The 14,575-nt window shown below is 44.1% G+C and overlaps 1 protein-coding gene across 6 annotated transcripts in view; it reads left to right on the top strand.

Annotated features, from left to right (window-relative positions):
* LOC119966112 (retinoic acid receptor beta-like) overlaps positions 1–14,575 on the top strand; it is a 279,552-nt gene that overhangs the window by 150,870 nt on the left and 114,107 nt on the right. For all 6 annotated transcript variants that reach the window (XM_038797340.1, XM_038797334.1, XM_038797336.1 and 3 more), the window contains one exon: positions 8,885–9,045. In XM_038797340.1, coding sequence (XP_038653268.1) covers positions 8,885–9,045 — 161 coding nt within the window. The remainder of the gene's footprint in view (positions 1–8,884; positions 9,046–14,575) is intronic.

Here is a 14,575-nt window from a genome sequence, read left to right as displayed (position 1 = left end):
CTGTAGTTCCTGCGCCCCACTTGATGCCTTTTCTAGGGACAGTGCGAGCTGTAACGCCTGCCTGCAGTCTAGCTCCGTTTCCGCCAACAGGCGTTTCTGTATTGTGAGGTCGTTTATACCACACACTAACCGGTCCCGAAGCATTTCATTTAGCGTTTGGCCGAACTCACATTTTTCCGCCAGCCTTCTCAGGCGGGTCAAGAAATTCGTGACTGATTCCCTGTCTTCCCGCTTGGCTGTGTAGAATCTGTACTTACGCAAAATGAGGGGTGGTTTTGGGTCGTAGTGCTCTTTCACCAATTCCGTTACCTCTTGGAAAGTTTTCGTGTCTGGCGCATTGGGATAAGTCAGACTACGTATAATGGCAAAAGCTGAGGGTCCGCACGCCGACAGCAGGATAAGCCGTCTCCTTTCGTCCGTCAGTATATCATTTGCCCGGAAGAAGTAACACATTCTCTCCACATACTGGGACCAGTCCTCAATAGCCGGGTCGAATGCCTCTAACCTCCCAAAAAACGGCATTTTTAAAATGGCAAGGCTTACCCTCCGAGTGCGTCAGCTGATCTCCGCAAAATTCTTAGTTTACCTCGTCGCCACTGTAGTAATCCACGGGAGGCACGAGTTACGTCACCACACCAATATTTATTTACAATAACGATATTACAGGAGCAGCTACAAACAGTGCTGCTAGCAGTCCAGTCAACTTAAGACTGGCTCACAAAGCCTCCACAGGTGCTTATATGGGCCACCTCAATGAGCTATCATTGAGGGAGCTCATACTCCAATTGGCCAACCAATAAAGCCAATTGGAGTTCATTACAGTGATTAAAGACTTACAGTTAACTTACACCTGACTATGAAGACTTCTTCAGAACTACTGCACTGTAACCAACACTCTACAACACCTTCCAAACTCGTGACCTCTATCTCCAAGAATGACAAGGGTAGCAGATACTGAGGAACGTGACCACTTGCAAGATTCTTCAAAGTTCCTTCACTGTCGCTGGGTCAAAATCTTGGAACGTCATTCCTAACAGCACTATGTGTGTACCTGCATCACAGGAACTGCAGCAGTTCCTGAAAATGGCTTGCCACCACCTTCTCAAGGGCCATTATGGATAGGAAATAAATGCTGGCCTAGCCAGCGACACCCGCATCCTGTAAATGAACAAATCAAAAAAATTGCAGATCTTAAAAGCTTTATTTTGAGCTACATGCCCAAAAAACAACATGTGCTGTTTTAGTTACAACTTGCTAATATAAAATCTGCAAGACGAGGAAAGCCAGTAGTGGAGAAGGAGTATGCTGATTCCCGTGTGAATTATCTCTTGTATCTTGGAGTTCTTGGCGACAGTTCATAAGACAGCAGTAAATAACAATGTGTTTGTGTTCTTCAGACAGTTTAAAGCTGTTGAGCAAAGGAGCCAATGTGTTTTAACATTAAACAAATCCGTCATCCAACCTTAAAATGGAGGTAAATGTGTCTTTCTGTTGGAAAGGCTTTTTTCCTTCTTTGCTGATGTGTGAAGGCTTAATGGTAGATATAGTAAATTTTCCATGCAACAGATAATTGAAGACTGAATTGAAGATTGGAATTCAGATTCAACAGTGATAAATAAACACCAAACCTCAGGAATGTTTGCAGTTCCAATTCACTAGCAAGGATAAATTAATCTGAAAGTTGTGCTTCATAAACTTCCCAAGAAGCTTGTAAAAAAAAAAATTGGCAGATATTTAGAATGCTTGCTTCATATGCTGGATTCTTGCCTTAATTTCAGCGAAATTTTACATACTTTCTGTTTCACTTTGGAATTTTACATTGATCAAAACAGCAAGGCCTTGACAACAGTTTGGCCTGGATTTGCTTCAAGGGTTTGTTTGCTGTAAAAGGTGGATTTGGAGTAGGGCCTATGTCTGCTGAGGTCTTTCTCCTGTGTTCCCAGTGGCTCACCATGTGAAGCTTCCGCCGTTATGCTATCCTTTAAATGATGCACTGTAACATTATCTGAACTGGTTGCTGCAAGAGCGATATCAAGTGACAGTTCTGTCTTCACGATTACTGTCTTCATGATATTCCTTGATTATCTGGTCAGCTTGCACTTCTTAGCTCTCTGAAAAGAAATAGGCACACAAGTCATTTTGTGGTAAGGAGATGGAGATGAAAGTAAGAGGGGAGTGCTCACACACCTCGTCCCATTCCCATTATTTTTCACGATGGCTCTGTTTGATTCTGGCCCTTGATTTCTCTGCCTATCACTTTTCTCATTTCCCTTTTTTGCCTTTAGTTCTTGTCCCTGTTTCCCCCTCTTCTGACTCCTTGCATAGGTTCCCACCCCCCTGCCATTTTAGTTTATACCCTTCCCAACCATTCTAGAAAACACATCAGTCCAGGTCCTATCCAGGTATAATCCATCCAGTTTGTACTCGTCCCACCTCCCCCAGAACTGATCCCAATGTCCCAGGAACCTTATACCCTCCCCCTCACACCATCTCTTCAGCCATGCATTAATCTGATTTATCCTGCTATTTCTACCATGGCTAGCACATGGCACTGGTAATAATCCTGAGATCACTACCTTTGAGGTTCTACTTTTCAACCAACTTCCTAGCTCCCTATTTTCTGCTTTTCGGACCTCCTCCCTTTAAGTTGAGACATCTGGTATAGACTAAATTGTAAGATGCCAAATGCCTTTGTTTTCTTTGGAAAACTACATGAAAGGAGTAATATATAGGTCCATGCTGTGCGAGAACAAAAATGCAATTTATTCATATATTTCATTTTACCAGTGTTTGCATTCAGGCCAGATTTCAACTTTGGTGATGCAAATTGGATTTTGAATTTGTTATGTATATAAAAAGGAAACCCAGCATCAAGAAATCTATCTGTCCTGGTCCCCTTTATTACCTCCTTCTGTTAAGATGGGGAGAGGCAATGTTTTCACCACTGTCTGAAAACAATATACCTCAAAAACTAATGGATAGATTTCAGTACCACCTGGTACACAGATAGGGTACTGATTCGTTTTTGAGAATGATCCGTATCCAGATTCTGGGACATTTTCAAAGATTTGTTAACATGAGGGATAGGGCAAATTGAGTTTTTCTTTAGAATGTCGCAGGTTGTTTATTTAGATTGTTGTTGATTGTTTTGGAATGTTGTGGGTTGTCTCAGTTGTTCCAGTGGAATTTGTCACAGCTGTCAAAATATGAACAGAGTTTTCAGGGCAGCTTTTTGCTGTGGATTGGTCTAATGTCTCTTTTAATTAAAAAACATTTTTTTCAGCTTTTTGGTTGCAGGGCTTCAACCAGACAGGGAAAAACCTCAAGGGAACAACTGCCTAATTGTAATAACATAAGCAAAATACTACAGATGCTGAAATCTGAAACAAGAACAGTGGATGCTGGAAAAACTCAGCGGGTCTGGCAGCATCTGTAAAGAGAGAAAGCAGTTAAGGGGCACAATTCAGAGGCGTCATTGCGCCAGACTTGGTGTTGGCAAAAGGCGAGAAGCCTCTCACCAGCAAGAAGCCTCAACTGGGCACCGTTTGGGTCTGGTTCACAAAGTCGTGAAGCAGTCGTGATGGCACCTCAGGCAGTTTTGCTGGGGAGTTGAGGCCCCTGTGTTGGGCATTGGGCAGTGTGGTACCCTGGCACCACTGGCACATGGACATCTTGGCACCTCCAGCCTGGCAGCTTGGCACTGCCACCCAGGCACTTTGCAGTGCCACTATGGCACTGCCAGGGTGCTTGGGTGGCAGTGCTAGTTTGCCTGTGCCAGGGGTCAGTGCCGGGGGGGGGGCCATGCCCATGTGTTCTGGCGAGGGTAGGTGCTGGAGGATCTCTGAAGAGGTAAGTTGATTGACGTGGGTGGGGGGGTCCTGAGACTGCGAGAGATGCTGAGGGGGATCGAAAGATCGTGACTGCCTTTAAAAATGGCACCTGATCCGCAAGTAGTCTTCTCACCAGCGCAGGAAATTACTTAAAGAGTGGCCTCAACACAGAGTTCCCTACCATGGCCAACAAAAATTGGAAAGCTCCCTTGAATAGCGGGGTCTTTTACGGCCCTGCTGTGCCAAGAAACACCTCACTAAACGTGCCATTTAGCGGTCTTTAAATCACGTCTGCTGAATCGCACCTAACGTTTCAAGTACTTTTGGCTCTTCATCAGAACTGACACACTGGGAACATTGCAGCCCTCGGGACTCAACGTTGAGTTTGGCAACTTTAGATTGTGACTTTTCTCCTCTATCTTAAATCCCTTTTATAAACTGTCCCATACATATATTGTCTCAAGCCCCCTTCAACATGGGGCCATCTTTCCTTTGTTCTTAAGTTGCCACATTCTGTTGCAACCTCTCACAGCTACTTTAAAATCTCATACATTCTCCCTCTCTTGAGCTCTGACGAGCCGAAATGACTCGAAATGCTGTCAGGCCTGGTGAAATTTTCCTGCATCCTCTAATGTAATAACGTTAGGTTAACACAATATGATGGAGGTATGCACTCTACTGAGTGCCTTCTTCACATTGTGTTACACAGGCAGTAACTTTCTAACATTGCTAAACAGGAGCTGAAAGTACTTTCTAGGCCTTTGCTGTAGGCTTCTATTTGCTTCCAACAATATGTTCACTCTAGGATGAGCAGTATTTGAGTAATGTATATCCCATTTATTTCTTGATCAGAAAATTTTGACTATTTTTGAAAATGCTGTTTCTGTAACAAGTATTTTAATGTTAAATCTCTATGGCCAAGTGATTTTACATCACGTTGTATGGGCTTGGAACTAAAGGCTTTATCAATAATGGATGTTTGCATCAATATAATGAAGGAGCAATTTTATGAATTTGTTCTGCTGAATTTATATCCTTCCATGGTATCTGTGAGTGATTTTGCCTGTGATCATTTAAATAGTTGGGAAGTTATGTCCAATGTGAGTCTGGATTTTCAGCTCCTGAAGATTGAGACTCCCAGAAATCAATGGGATGAAAAGCAGGCTGATTCTATAATGAGCAGTGATCTGCTCTGCTAGATTACCACTCAGGCGGTGAAGGTGAACTCCATTTATCACCTCCCAACCAATCGGTGGCCAATAGAAAATATATTTTACATTTTATATCAAATCCTGAAGCTAATATTTCTGTCTCATAGATGAAAGAATATTTGAACCTGACATTATTCTATGAATTTAGTACTCAATAGCTGTTCAAGAGCCTTTTCCAAGGTGCAATTCATCATGTCTTGCCAGTCAAGAGAGAGGTCACAAATCCTGTGCATGTAATTAACTGTGTTCGAATTATATATTTAATTCATAGTTTTATATGCCAGGCCATAATAAACAATGGGAAAGAGCACAGTTCTTAATTAATTACATGCTAGGAGAAGTTTTAGATTTTGTCTTTTCAAGTGTAATATCGTCATTGATTTATTATGGTTTATTTGAGCTGACCTTCACATACCAGGAGTAGGAAATGTATAGGTGCAGAGGTCAGTGCACTCTGGAGGATTTATGATCATTAAAGTTGTAAACACCTGACCTTTAGTTATTATTAATTCATTTGGTGATTATCAACATTCATTTTTCACCCAGAATTATGCATTGTGAGGTTTGATAAGGCATTAGCCAGATGTACAGCAAATATGGTGTCCTTGCAACAACTCCTGGTCCAAAGTTCATAAGAATGCCTCTGACTGCCCCAGTGTGAAATTTCTACTTCTCGTGCCAGCAATATTTGTGGCTTCTCTCAGCGGAACTGATAATAGTGCAACATTTTGAGATTATTCCATAAATTCATGCCCACTCACTTCAAAAGCAAAGAAAGTGAGTTTTTTCCAGACCTTACAGTATCCACCATCACAAAAGCAGGTGCATGGATGATACAGCTACTTCATAACCAGCTGCTGGATGTGCACAAAAAGCCTGCAAAATTCTATCTCCCGGTTTCCTTCCCTGTGTGGGGTGTGCACTGCATCTGTTCTATGTTTTGGAACTAATCTATATGTTTATTGTGGTGGCCCACTGTCTACAAGGCACAATTCAGGAGTGTGATGGAATACTGTCCACTTGTCTGAATGAGTGCAGCTCCAACAACACTCAAGAAGCTCGGCACCATCCAGGATAATAGCCTGCTTGATTGCTCCCCCTTCCACAAACATTCAATCGCTCCACCACCGATGAACAGTGGCAGCCGTGTGTACCATCTACAAAATGCACTGCAGGAACTTGCCACAGTTCCTTAGGCAACACCTTCCAAATCCATTACCTCAATCATCTAGAAAGACAAGAGCAGCAGATACTTTGGAGGTTCCCCTGCAAGTCACTCACTATCCTGACTTGGAACTATAACGCTGTTCCTTCACTATCGCTGGGTCAAAATCCTGGAATTCCCTCCCTAAGAGCACTGTAGGTGCACCTGCACCTCAGAGACTGCAGCAGTTCAAGAAGACAACTCACCACCACCTTCTGATCGGCAACTAGGGATGGGCTGACCTAACCAACGATGCCCACATCCCGTAAATGAATTTTTAAAAAGATGTCTCTCGATCTTCATTAAATGAGCTGTTTGAGAAGTAGGGGGAACAATGAGCTTAATTCTGGTCTTTCGCCTCTTTCACCTGGGTTCAAATTCATGCCAGATAAGGTGAAGAAGGTCTTGCCTTATGTAAAATTAATTTTATACAGCCTCAACCTAGTTCATGGACCCTACAGTACAAATTGATTCAACCTAACCTGGCACTAATTCGTAGTATCACTGAGAGAGACCACAGGGTACCTGATATGAGAATTGGAAACAAATATCGCACTGAGCCCACTAGGGCTTTTCTAAGATTATGTCAAAATAAAGAGAACTTTATCCTGCACTCAAGATGCTTGAAGCTGAAATAGAAAAAGTTATATTTCCTAGCACTAAAATCCCTTAACTTGATGGGCACAGAAATGTTGAAAAGAAAGAAGAATCAGCCTTTGAAATGAAGAATTGGCTTCTACAATTTTGAAAAAATTAGTTTTGGCTGTGTTTGTGAAACATGACTATGTTATGTCAATTTTCAAAAGATGCATTTATATCATTAACAAAGAAATGCACTATCAATTAATCATGAATTGTTAAGCGTCATTAACTGTCCATGCCCCAATGATGGTCTGTAAATACCTTAAGTCCTTTTTCTTAAGTCCTGGTTTAGCTCACCAGGCTAAATCACTGGCTTTTAAAGCAGACCAAGCAGGCCAGCAGCACGGTTCGATTCCCGTACCAGCCTCCCTGGACAGGTGCTGAAAAGTGGCGACTAGGGGCTTTTCACAGTAACTTCATTGAAGCCTACTCGTGACAATAAGCATTTTTCATTTCATTTCATTAAACATTATTTATTGGTAATTAATTTCTTTGGAATCATTGTTTAAGGACAAATTTGTATGCAAATCAGGAGCACTTAAAAAAACAATCATACATAATGAATTCACAATCCTAAATAAACTTTGTTTTTTTCCCAATCAGGGGAGCACCTTGAAATGCTTTCCTATCTGTAATATTTATCAGGTCAGTTTTGAGGCGAGGAAACCTGACCTACAGATAAATTTTGCTTGAGGAAAATCACAAGCTTCATAAAATTGTTATAGTTTTTCCCTTCATTTGGCAATGATGGAATGCCTTGAGCAAAAAAAATATTCACCTTAGATTTCTTATAGGAGAAATTTGGTTTAAAGTTAAATACCACCAGAGGGCTGTCAAACAAAGTGATGTTACACCTGACCCACCAAGGAGAGTTGTCTGCTCTGGTGGTCTTAGGGAGCATCCGCGATGGGCGGATAGTAGGCTCAGAGGTTTTTGTTAACCCAGGAAGAGTACTCTGGCTGTTCCCAGGCCCACAAAAATAAATTCTCAATATGCACTGCTTCGTGATCTACAATGCTCTCTTTAAGGATCACAAATGGTATATTTAATCAATCTTACACATAGTTCAGCCAGTTGGGCTACTCACCATTTACAGGTCTCACCTGGATATATCAGATGGGCCATGAACATCAGGTCACTGTGATACCCCTTTTATTTTCAAGCATAAAATTAGTTGAATTGCTTCCACTTCCTTATCCGTTTCCTGTCTCCTTGTCTTCAACCACACAGTCCATTTTCAAAACAGCCTTATTGTGAAATATCAGAGATGTTAGTATCCATAAATGCATAGGGCAGGAGCTCCTGGAGGAGCTAAGTGAAAGTTCTGCTTGCCCACTGCTGACCCCATCCAAAATCATTGTACATTTTCACCAAATGCCAGGCCATATAATGTTTCTCAAGCCATTTGATCTTGCATTTGTCAAGCAAACAGAAAAAAACGTTTGTCAAAGACATTCCTGTTTGTTATTGTGGTTCTAAAATCCTCATTGCTACTTACCGTACACCAATCTTACCTGCTTCCTGTTTTATTTCTGTATAGATTTACCGCTTATTTTTTATCACCGCATTTGAAATGCTTTGTAAAATTGGCTGACCAAGCACTCTGCCAGTTGTCTTCAGGGGAGTGACAGGATTGCTAGTCACGTGAATGTTGCAATGATATGCATATACATTCATGAATATTTATACTGAGAGCTCGTACGAACAAAGCTAAACCATTTGGTTTGCTGTTACATAAGCGCAGTATGCCCACACTAAGGATCTGCATAGAGCCTTTCATTGTTTTATTCTAAGCCTGTTATAATTGGACAGTTTATACAAATTTATTGCCACTTTGTGGCTTGAGACGCTGACTTTGTGGCATATACCTCGGAAAATGGCTGACGGGCAGGAACACTTGCTCCAGATCATAGTGGGCAATCCTTTGCTGCAGGGCTTGAAATGATGTTGCACAAATTGCATTAAGTATGCCTAATTGTGATTCATTCTGCTTCTAGCTGTAAGAAATGACAGAAACAAAAAGAAAAAGGAGATGCCAAAGCAAGAATGTTCAGAAAGCTACACAATGACAGCAGAATTAGAGGATCTAATTGAAAAGATTTGCAAAGCTCACCAGGAAACCTTCCCTTCTCTTTGCCAGCTTGGGAAATATACTACAGTAAGTATTGGACCACAATACTTTGTTGCTTTGAGCTATATGCATTGAAAAGTTGATGGGTCACCCTGATTGTGAAGGCAATTGAAAAATACGGTGATTACTGGAAATCTGAAATATAAAAAAACAACACAAACTGCTGGAAATATTCAGCAGGCCTGGCAGTATCCTTGGAAAGAGTAGCAAAGTTCAAGTTCAGGTCCATGTCCTCTCAGAACTCATTCACGATTTAGTTCATCAGTGATTATGTCAATATAAGTACAATTTTCAAAGATATTGCTATACCTACTGGTGGGGGAGAACATAAATAAATGTATACCTAAACCTGAGATATGAGTCATCAATTAAAAATCGAATTATCTTAACTGGGTGCTGTCCAACCTGGGTGACCTTTGGGTGTGGATAGAGGTGTGCTATCGTGTCTCGAGCTGGTGAAAATTAGAAGTTCAGCACTTATGCTTTATAAAGGCGGCAGGGAAAGCTACAGTGGGAACTTCACGCTGGAATTATATTGATGTCATTGGTTTGTACTACATATTAAGGCTTGATTTTCTTTCAAAATTCTGTCAGCTCATTCTGAATAATTGAAAGTCATGTCATCCGTTCTACGGCCGCAAGTAAAAAATTGATGATCTCTGCTGTTTCCAGCTCTTTTAAAGTGCCCACCGACTGTGACTGGCTTTGTGCAGCTGGGCATGGTCTGACAGTAACGTTGCTAGCAAAGCTCTGAGTTCTCCTGCAGGCTGTCCTGGAGGGAGATATCAAATGCTGCCAAACAGTAGGCAGAGGAACACGGAAAGCAAACGGGTGTGAAGAACCATAATAGATGAAAAGAGGAGGTTATGAGTCTGTGAGGGTCTGATCATTTGAAGTGGTATAGAATCGCTGCATGTTTAGGGAGAGAGGATATAGTGTTAGAGAATCTGTGGTTCTGGATCTGTAGATTAAATTACTGGGATTCCAATTTAGCCTTGTTGCTTGCATTTAATGTGCTATAACCAATTTACCAAGGCAGATGCCCATGTCTAATCAGCACAGGCATGCAGTCCATTGCTGAATTGCCTGTTATGATTGAAGTGAGCACAGGCCTCATTTCAATATAGAAATAAAGCTCCTGCACTCATTTTGGGTCCGAACACTTGAATTTGTTTGCATTTGACAGAGTTTACCATTCGCAGGATTTAAACAGCCTATCCAGTGCTCTTTAAAGGAACCTCTGGTGGACACTCAAAAATGTAGAAACTCCGACATATTTTGTGGAGTCAGAAGCGAAAGGACTGTGTCTCCTGGATCTTGAAAACACCTGCGGGATCTTTCAGATATTTTCCTGCTTTACATTTCATGCGTGGAATCCCACCCATTGTTCATACTATAGTTAGAATTGTAAAGGTTTAGCGTTCATGGTCCAGTGCTACATCTAGGTGTGTCCCGAGGATGCACATCAGAAGTGGAGGAAGCCTGCTGCTTTCTTGAGCCTTTGATGGACATCCTCTGGAGGGTTTGGAGCCGGAGTAACCCGGCGACTTACTGGTGCGACAGGCGTCGCCATGCCACTCTGTTCTGCCTGAAGCCCTTGAGAAGCATCGGTTTCATGAGGAGAAATTCAGCTGTAGTCTCCTTGGTGACAGGCCCCAGGTAGGCGTCCCACGTTTATTCCTCCCTGATGGAGCCCATCAGGCCCTGGGGTCTCCGTGGGATGGAGGGGCAGCTGGAGTGAGATTCAGAATCCTCTGAGTCATGCTGCGCTGCCAGTCCTGGTGGCTCCCCATTGTCTGCAACATGATGTCCACGCCCTCAGTGATGCTCCTCAGTGACTGGGCCATGCTCGACAGTGCCTCGGCAATGTCCTGCGACTGGGACATGGGGTGGGATTCTCTCAGCCCAGGGCCGGGTCACAGAATCTCTGCGACCGGCGCGCATCGCACCGCGACATCCCAACGCCACGGAGAATCGGTGCCATTCACGCCAGTATGATTGGCGCAGCGCCGGTCGGGAGGGCCGCTCTACACGGCTGGCCCACCGATTCTCGGCCCGGGATGTGCTGAATGGCCGAGCGGCTGTCGTAAAAACGCCGAGTCCTGCTGGCGCAGTCCATACCTGCTCTCAGCCAGCAGGAACTCGGCGTGGAAGGGTCGAGGGGCGGCCTGTGAGGGGGCAGGGGGTCTCCGACCCCACGGGGGCCTCCGATGTGGACTGGCCCGTGATCGGGGCCCACCGATCGGCGGCCGGCCTCTCCGACTGGGGGCCTCGTTTCTTCCACGCCAGCCCCTGTAGTCCTGCGCCATGTTGCGTCAGGGCTGGCGCGTTGAAGGAAGCCACTGCGCATGCGCGGGTTCGCGCCGGTGCCACTGCGCATGTGCGGATCCCGCGGCGGCCAGTTCACACCGGCATCAGCAGCTGGAGCGGCGTGATCCGCTCCAGTGCCATGCGGGCCAGAATTGCTGATCCTGAGGCCCTGTTGACACCGTCGAGAAACGCGACGACGTTTCTGACAGCGTCAACACTTAGCCTCAGGATCACAGAAGCCCGCCCATGATGTCAAGGCCATTAGCCATGGACATCACAGACTGGGCCATGATTTGTGCATCACCACGCAAGACGCTGATGTCGCGCGCAGGCTTTCCACTGAGGTCGCCAGCCTAACAGTGTTCACCTCAGTGCCACACAGTGTAAAAACCATCTCCTGTGTCCGTAGCCTTTGGGACACCTCCAATCAGCTATTCACTCGCTGGAATGTCGCTGACATCCCCTCCTGAATGTCACTGCTGTGTCCTATCATCTGCATCGGCACCAGGGTAACCTTGTCCAGAGGTTCATCATCTGACTGGGACCCAACTGAGTTCTGGGATCCAGCAGACCTCCAACTGCTGCCTCCCTTGGATGTTCCTGCGTCCAGCTGATGTGCATCAGCAACTGTGTGGTGCTCACCAGATTGTGCCTCAGAAATCTGTCAAATAATATAGCCCACCGAGGTGTGTGTGTCTCTGCACTGGTAGAAGGTAGGGATGATAGTTATGATGCCTCAATGGTATTCTCCTCCGAATTCTCCTCCGAGGTGCTCACTTGGGTGGTGGGGTGGGAACGACTATGGATGGCCTGAGCTCATCGGATGGAGATTCTGTGAGACAATGGACATGTGCTCAGTGAGAGGGAAAAATAATTTTGTCTGGCATGGACTACTCACTGAAGTCAGATCATCTGGGTGAAGGGACAGTGGATCCTCACCTCTGTTATGCAGACCAACCTCCCTGTCAGTGACTGCTCTCTCCTCCATTGACCCTGCGATTTTCAAGGCCTATTCTTCATAGGGGGTGAGGAGTCGGATGTCTGGGACTCCTCCCCATCTTGACTCTTTCTCACTTATTATGGGCTATCTTCTGCGAGGACAAAGAGATGGCTTTGTGGGCCACATGCTTGATGAGTCAGGGGCATCTATAACAGGTGGCATGTGTGGGCACCGCACCTGGACATGAAGCGGTTGTTCTGGTGGGTTCCAGTGGGTGCTGAGGAGCACACACGAAGATCGGGTGTGGGGAGAGTGCGAGGTATCTGCCAGTGAATTGTGCATGTGTGGTGGGAAGAGGCGAGGCGTGTCTGGGAATTTGAGGGCTGGCAGGAGGGACTGATGCCAGGAGAGAGGTGGCAATTTACCCTTGCAGGTCGGTGGAGGTAATTGACCTTCTTGCAACATTGGATGGCGCTCCTGGTCATGCTGCCTGCACTGACAGCCGCTGCCACTGTCTCCTAGGCGGCATTGCTGACCCTGCTGCTGGTCCTCTGACTCCTCTGGCGGAACAGGATGCCCCATCTCGCATCGTCAGTGTTGAGAAACCTGGTCGGATTGACTTCCCCAAAGCCAGGAGCAGGTTTGTGCGCTGCCATGCTTGTGTGTTGACTGGGAGTGATGGTGAGGGAGCCTTTAAAAGCTGCTCCCTCTTGTTAGCGGCGGGTGCTGAGGCACAAGTGCAGTAAATCAGATGGCGAGACAGCCAGTAATCACAAGAAGCTCAATGAGACTCATTTAAGTGCCATTAAATTCGAGCCACAATCTCATTGAAGAGCAGTCAGCTAATCGCACCCAGAATGGCATTTAGAAATTTTGCCATTACATCACGCGCTAAGAATTTGACTTTTGTCATTTTGGCAGGTCCGTTTTATTTGTTTCTTTTAACCACACCCACTTCAAAGCTCATTCAGGGGCTGTGTTAGAGATTACAATTCTAGAAATGGCAACGCCCGGATAACTCAACAGGTGCAAATTACTAGAGTTTTCTACTCGCACATGTTTTGTTTTCTGAACAGTTTTAGCAATAATTCTTATTAAAGTGAGGGCTATTAAAGATCGGTGTGCTGACACGTCTAATAGCTTTGTCGGGCAGGTTTTAATAACTTGAAAATCAAGAGAGCTGTAAAATTGCATGCTGACCTTTTCTCAGGAAACATGCCTACAATATGTTTATTATGCTTCTATGGATAATCGATTTAATGCAGTATACTCATTTAACTAATTTTGTCTGTAAGTTCATTTGTTCAGTATTCAGAAGTTGACCTTTTTTTCCATGAATTCAGAAAGCAAAATGCTTTCACTTGGATTGCACTTGGAGTCTGATTTACTGACCAGAAGGATTGTTCAAAAACTTAATTTCAATAGTCAGTTTGAGCTATCATCCAGCTTCTCTTTACCCAAGTCCACACTATAATTTAAATTTAACTACGTTGCTGAATCCCTTGCTTACCAAAAAATGCCTAAGAGCCACTGTAATTCTTTAAATAGCTCCTTAATGCCAGATCTCCCATTGCCAAATCTGCAAGCTCCCATCAATGGAGAGCTCACAATGAATATCTAATAAAGGCTCACCCTGGACAAGTCATTGCGTTTAGCCCGTGTGCTCCGAGGACAGGTACAAAGTCTGCAGTGCACTGTTGCAGTTTCATCCACATCCATCACAGAATATCTATCTCAATGATGGTGCCAGGTGGCTGAAGTTTTGTTCAGGTATGCAAATTAGAGTTAAGGAGAAAATGAACTTTCCTTTATAATTCAACAATTATAAATACTTGTCACGTGTTATTGCTTTGGAATGTGCACTAGGTGGGTGTTATTTTTCAGGGAAGCAGAGGATACTATTTCAGTGTTATCCTTTGTAGTTGGCCAACAATACAATAATCTCATAGCATTGCAAAATATCTCTTCTTCCCATCACAAGATGCAAAGCAGCATGGGAAAATCGGTGATAATAATGGTGGCAATTGCCATTGGGATTATGTCCAAAATCACACCAAACCTGTGACCTGCTGAGTTTCTCTTTTGCAGTTTGATGCCGGCAAGCTCTTTTTAGCATGTGCAGCTGCAAAATGCACTCCGATCCCTTCTGAAATCTTTGTTATTTATTTTAAAATAGGATCTGATTAACTAAACAGTCCTTTAATGATTTACGCATCGTAAAGGTACTGGTACACAGTTATGGGAAAGTTGGTTGTGTTGAACGCAAAAGAAACACATGTTTACGAGAGCTGAGAGTCAGTACATATT

Source organism: Scyliorhinus canicula, chromosome 5 (assembly GCF_902713615.1).
Source record: "Scyliorhinus canicula chromosome 5, sScyCan1.1, whole genome shotgun sequence".
In the NCBI taxonomy this organism is placed as follows: Eukaryota; Metazoa; Chordata; class Chondrichthyes; order Carcharhiniformes; family Scyliorhinidae; genus Scyliorhinus; species Scyliorhinus canicula.
This window is presented reverse-complemented; position numbering and strand designations above follow the sequence as displayed.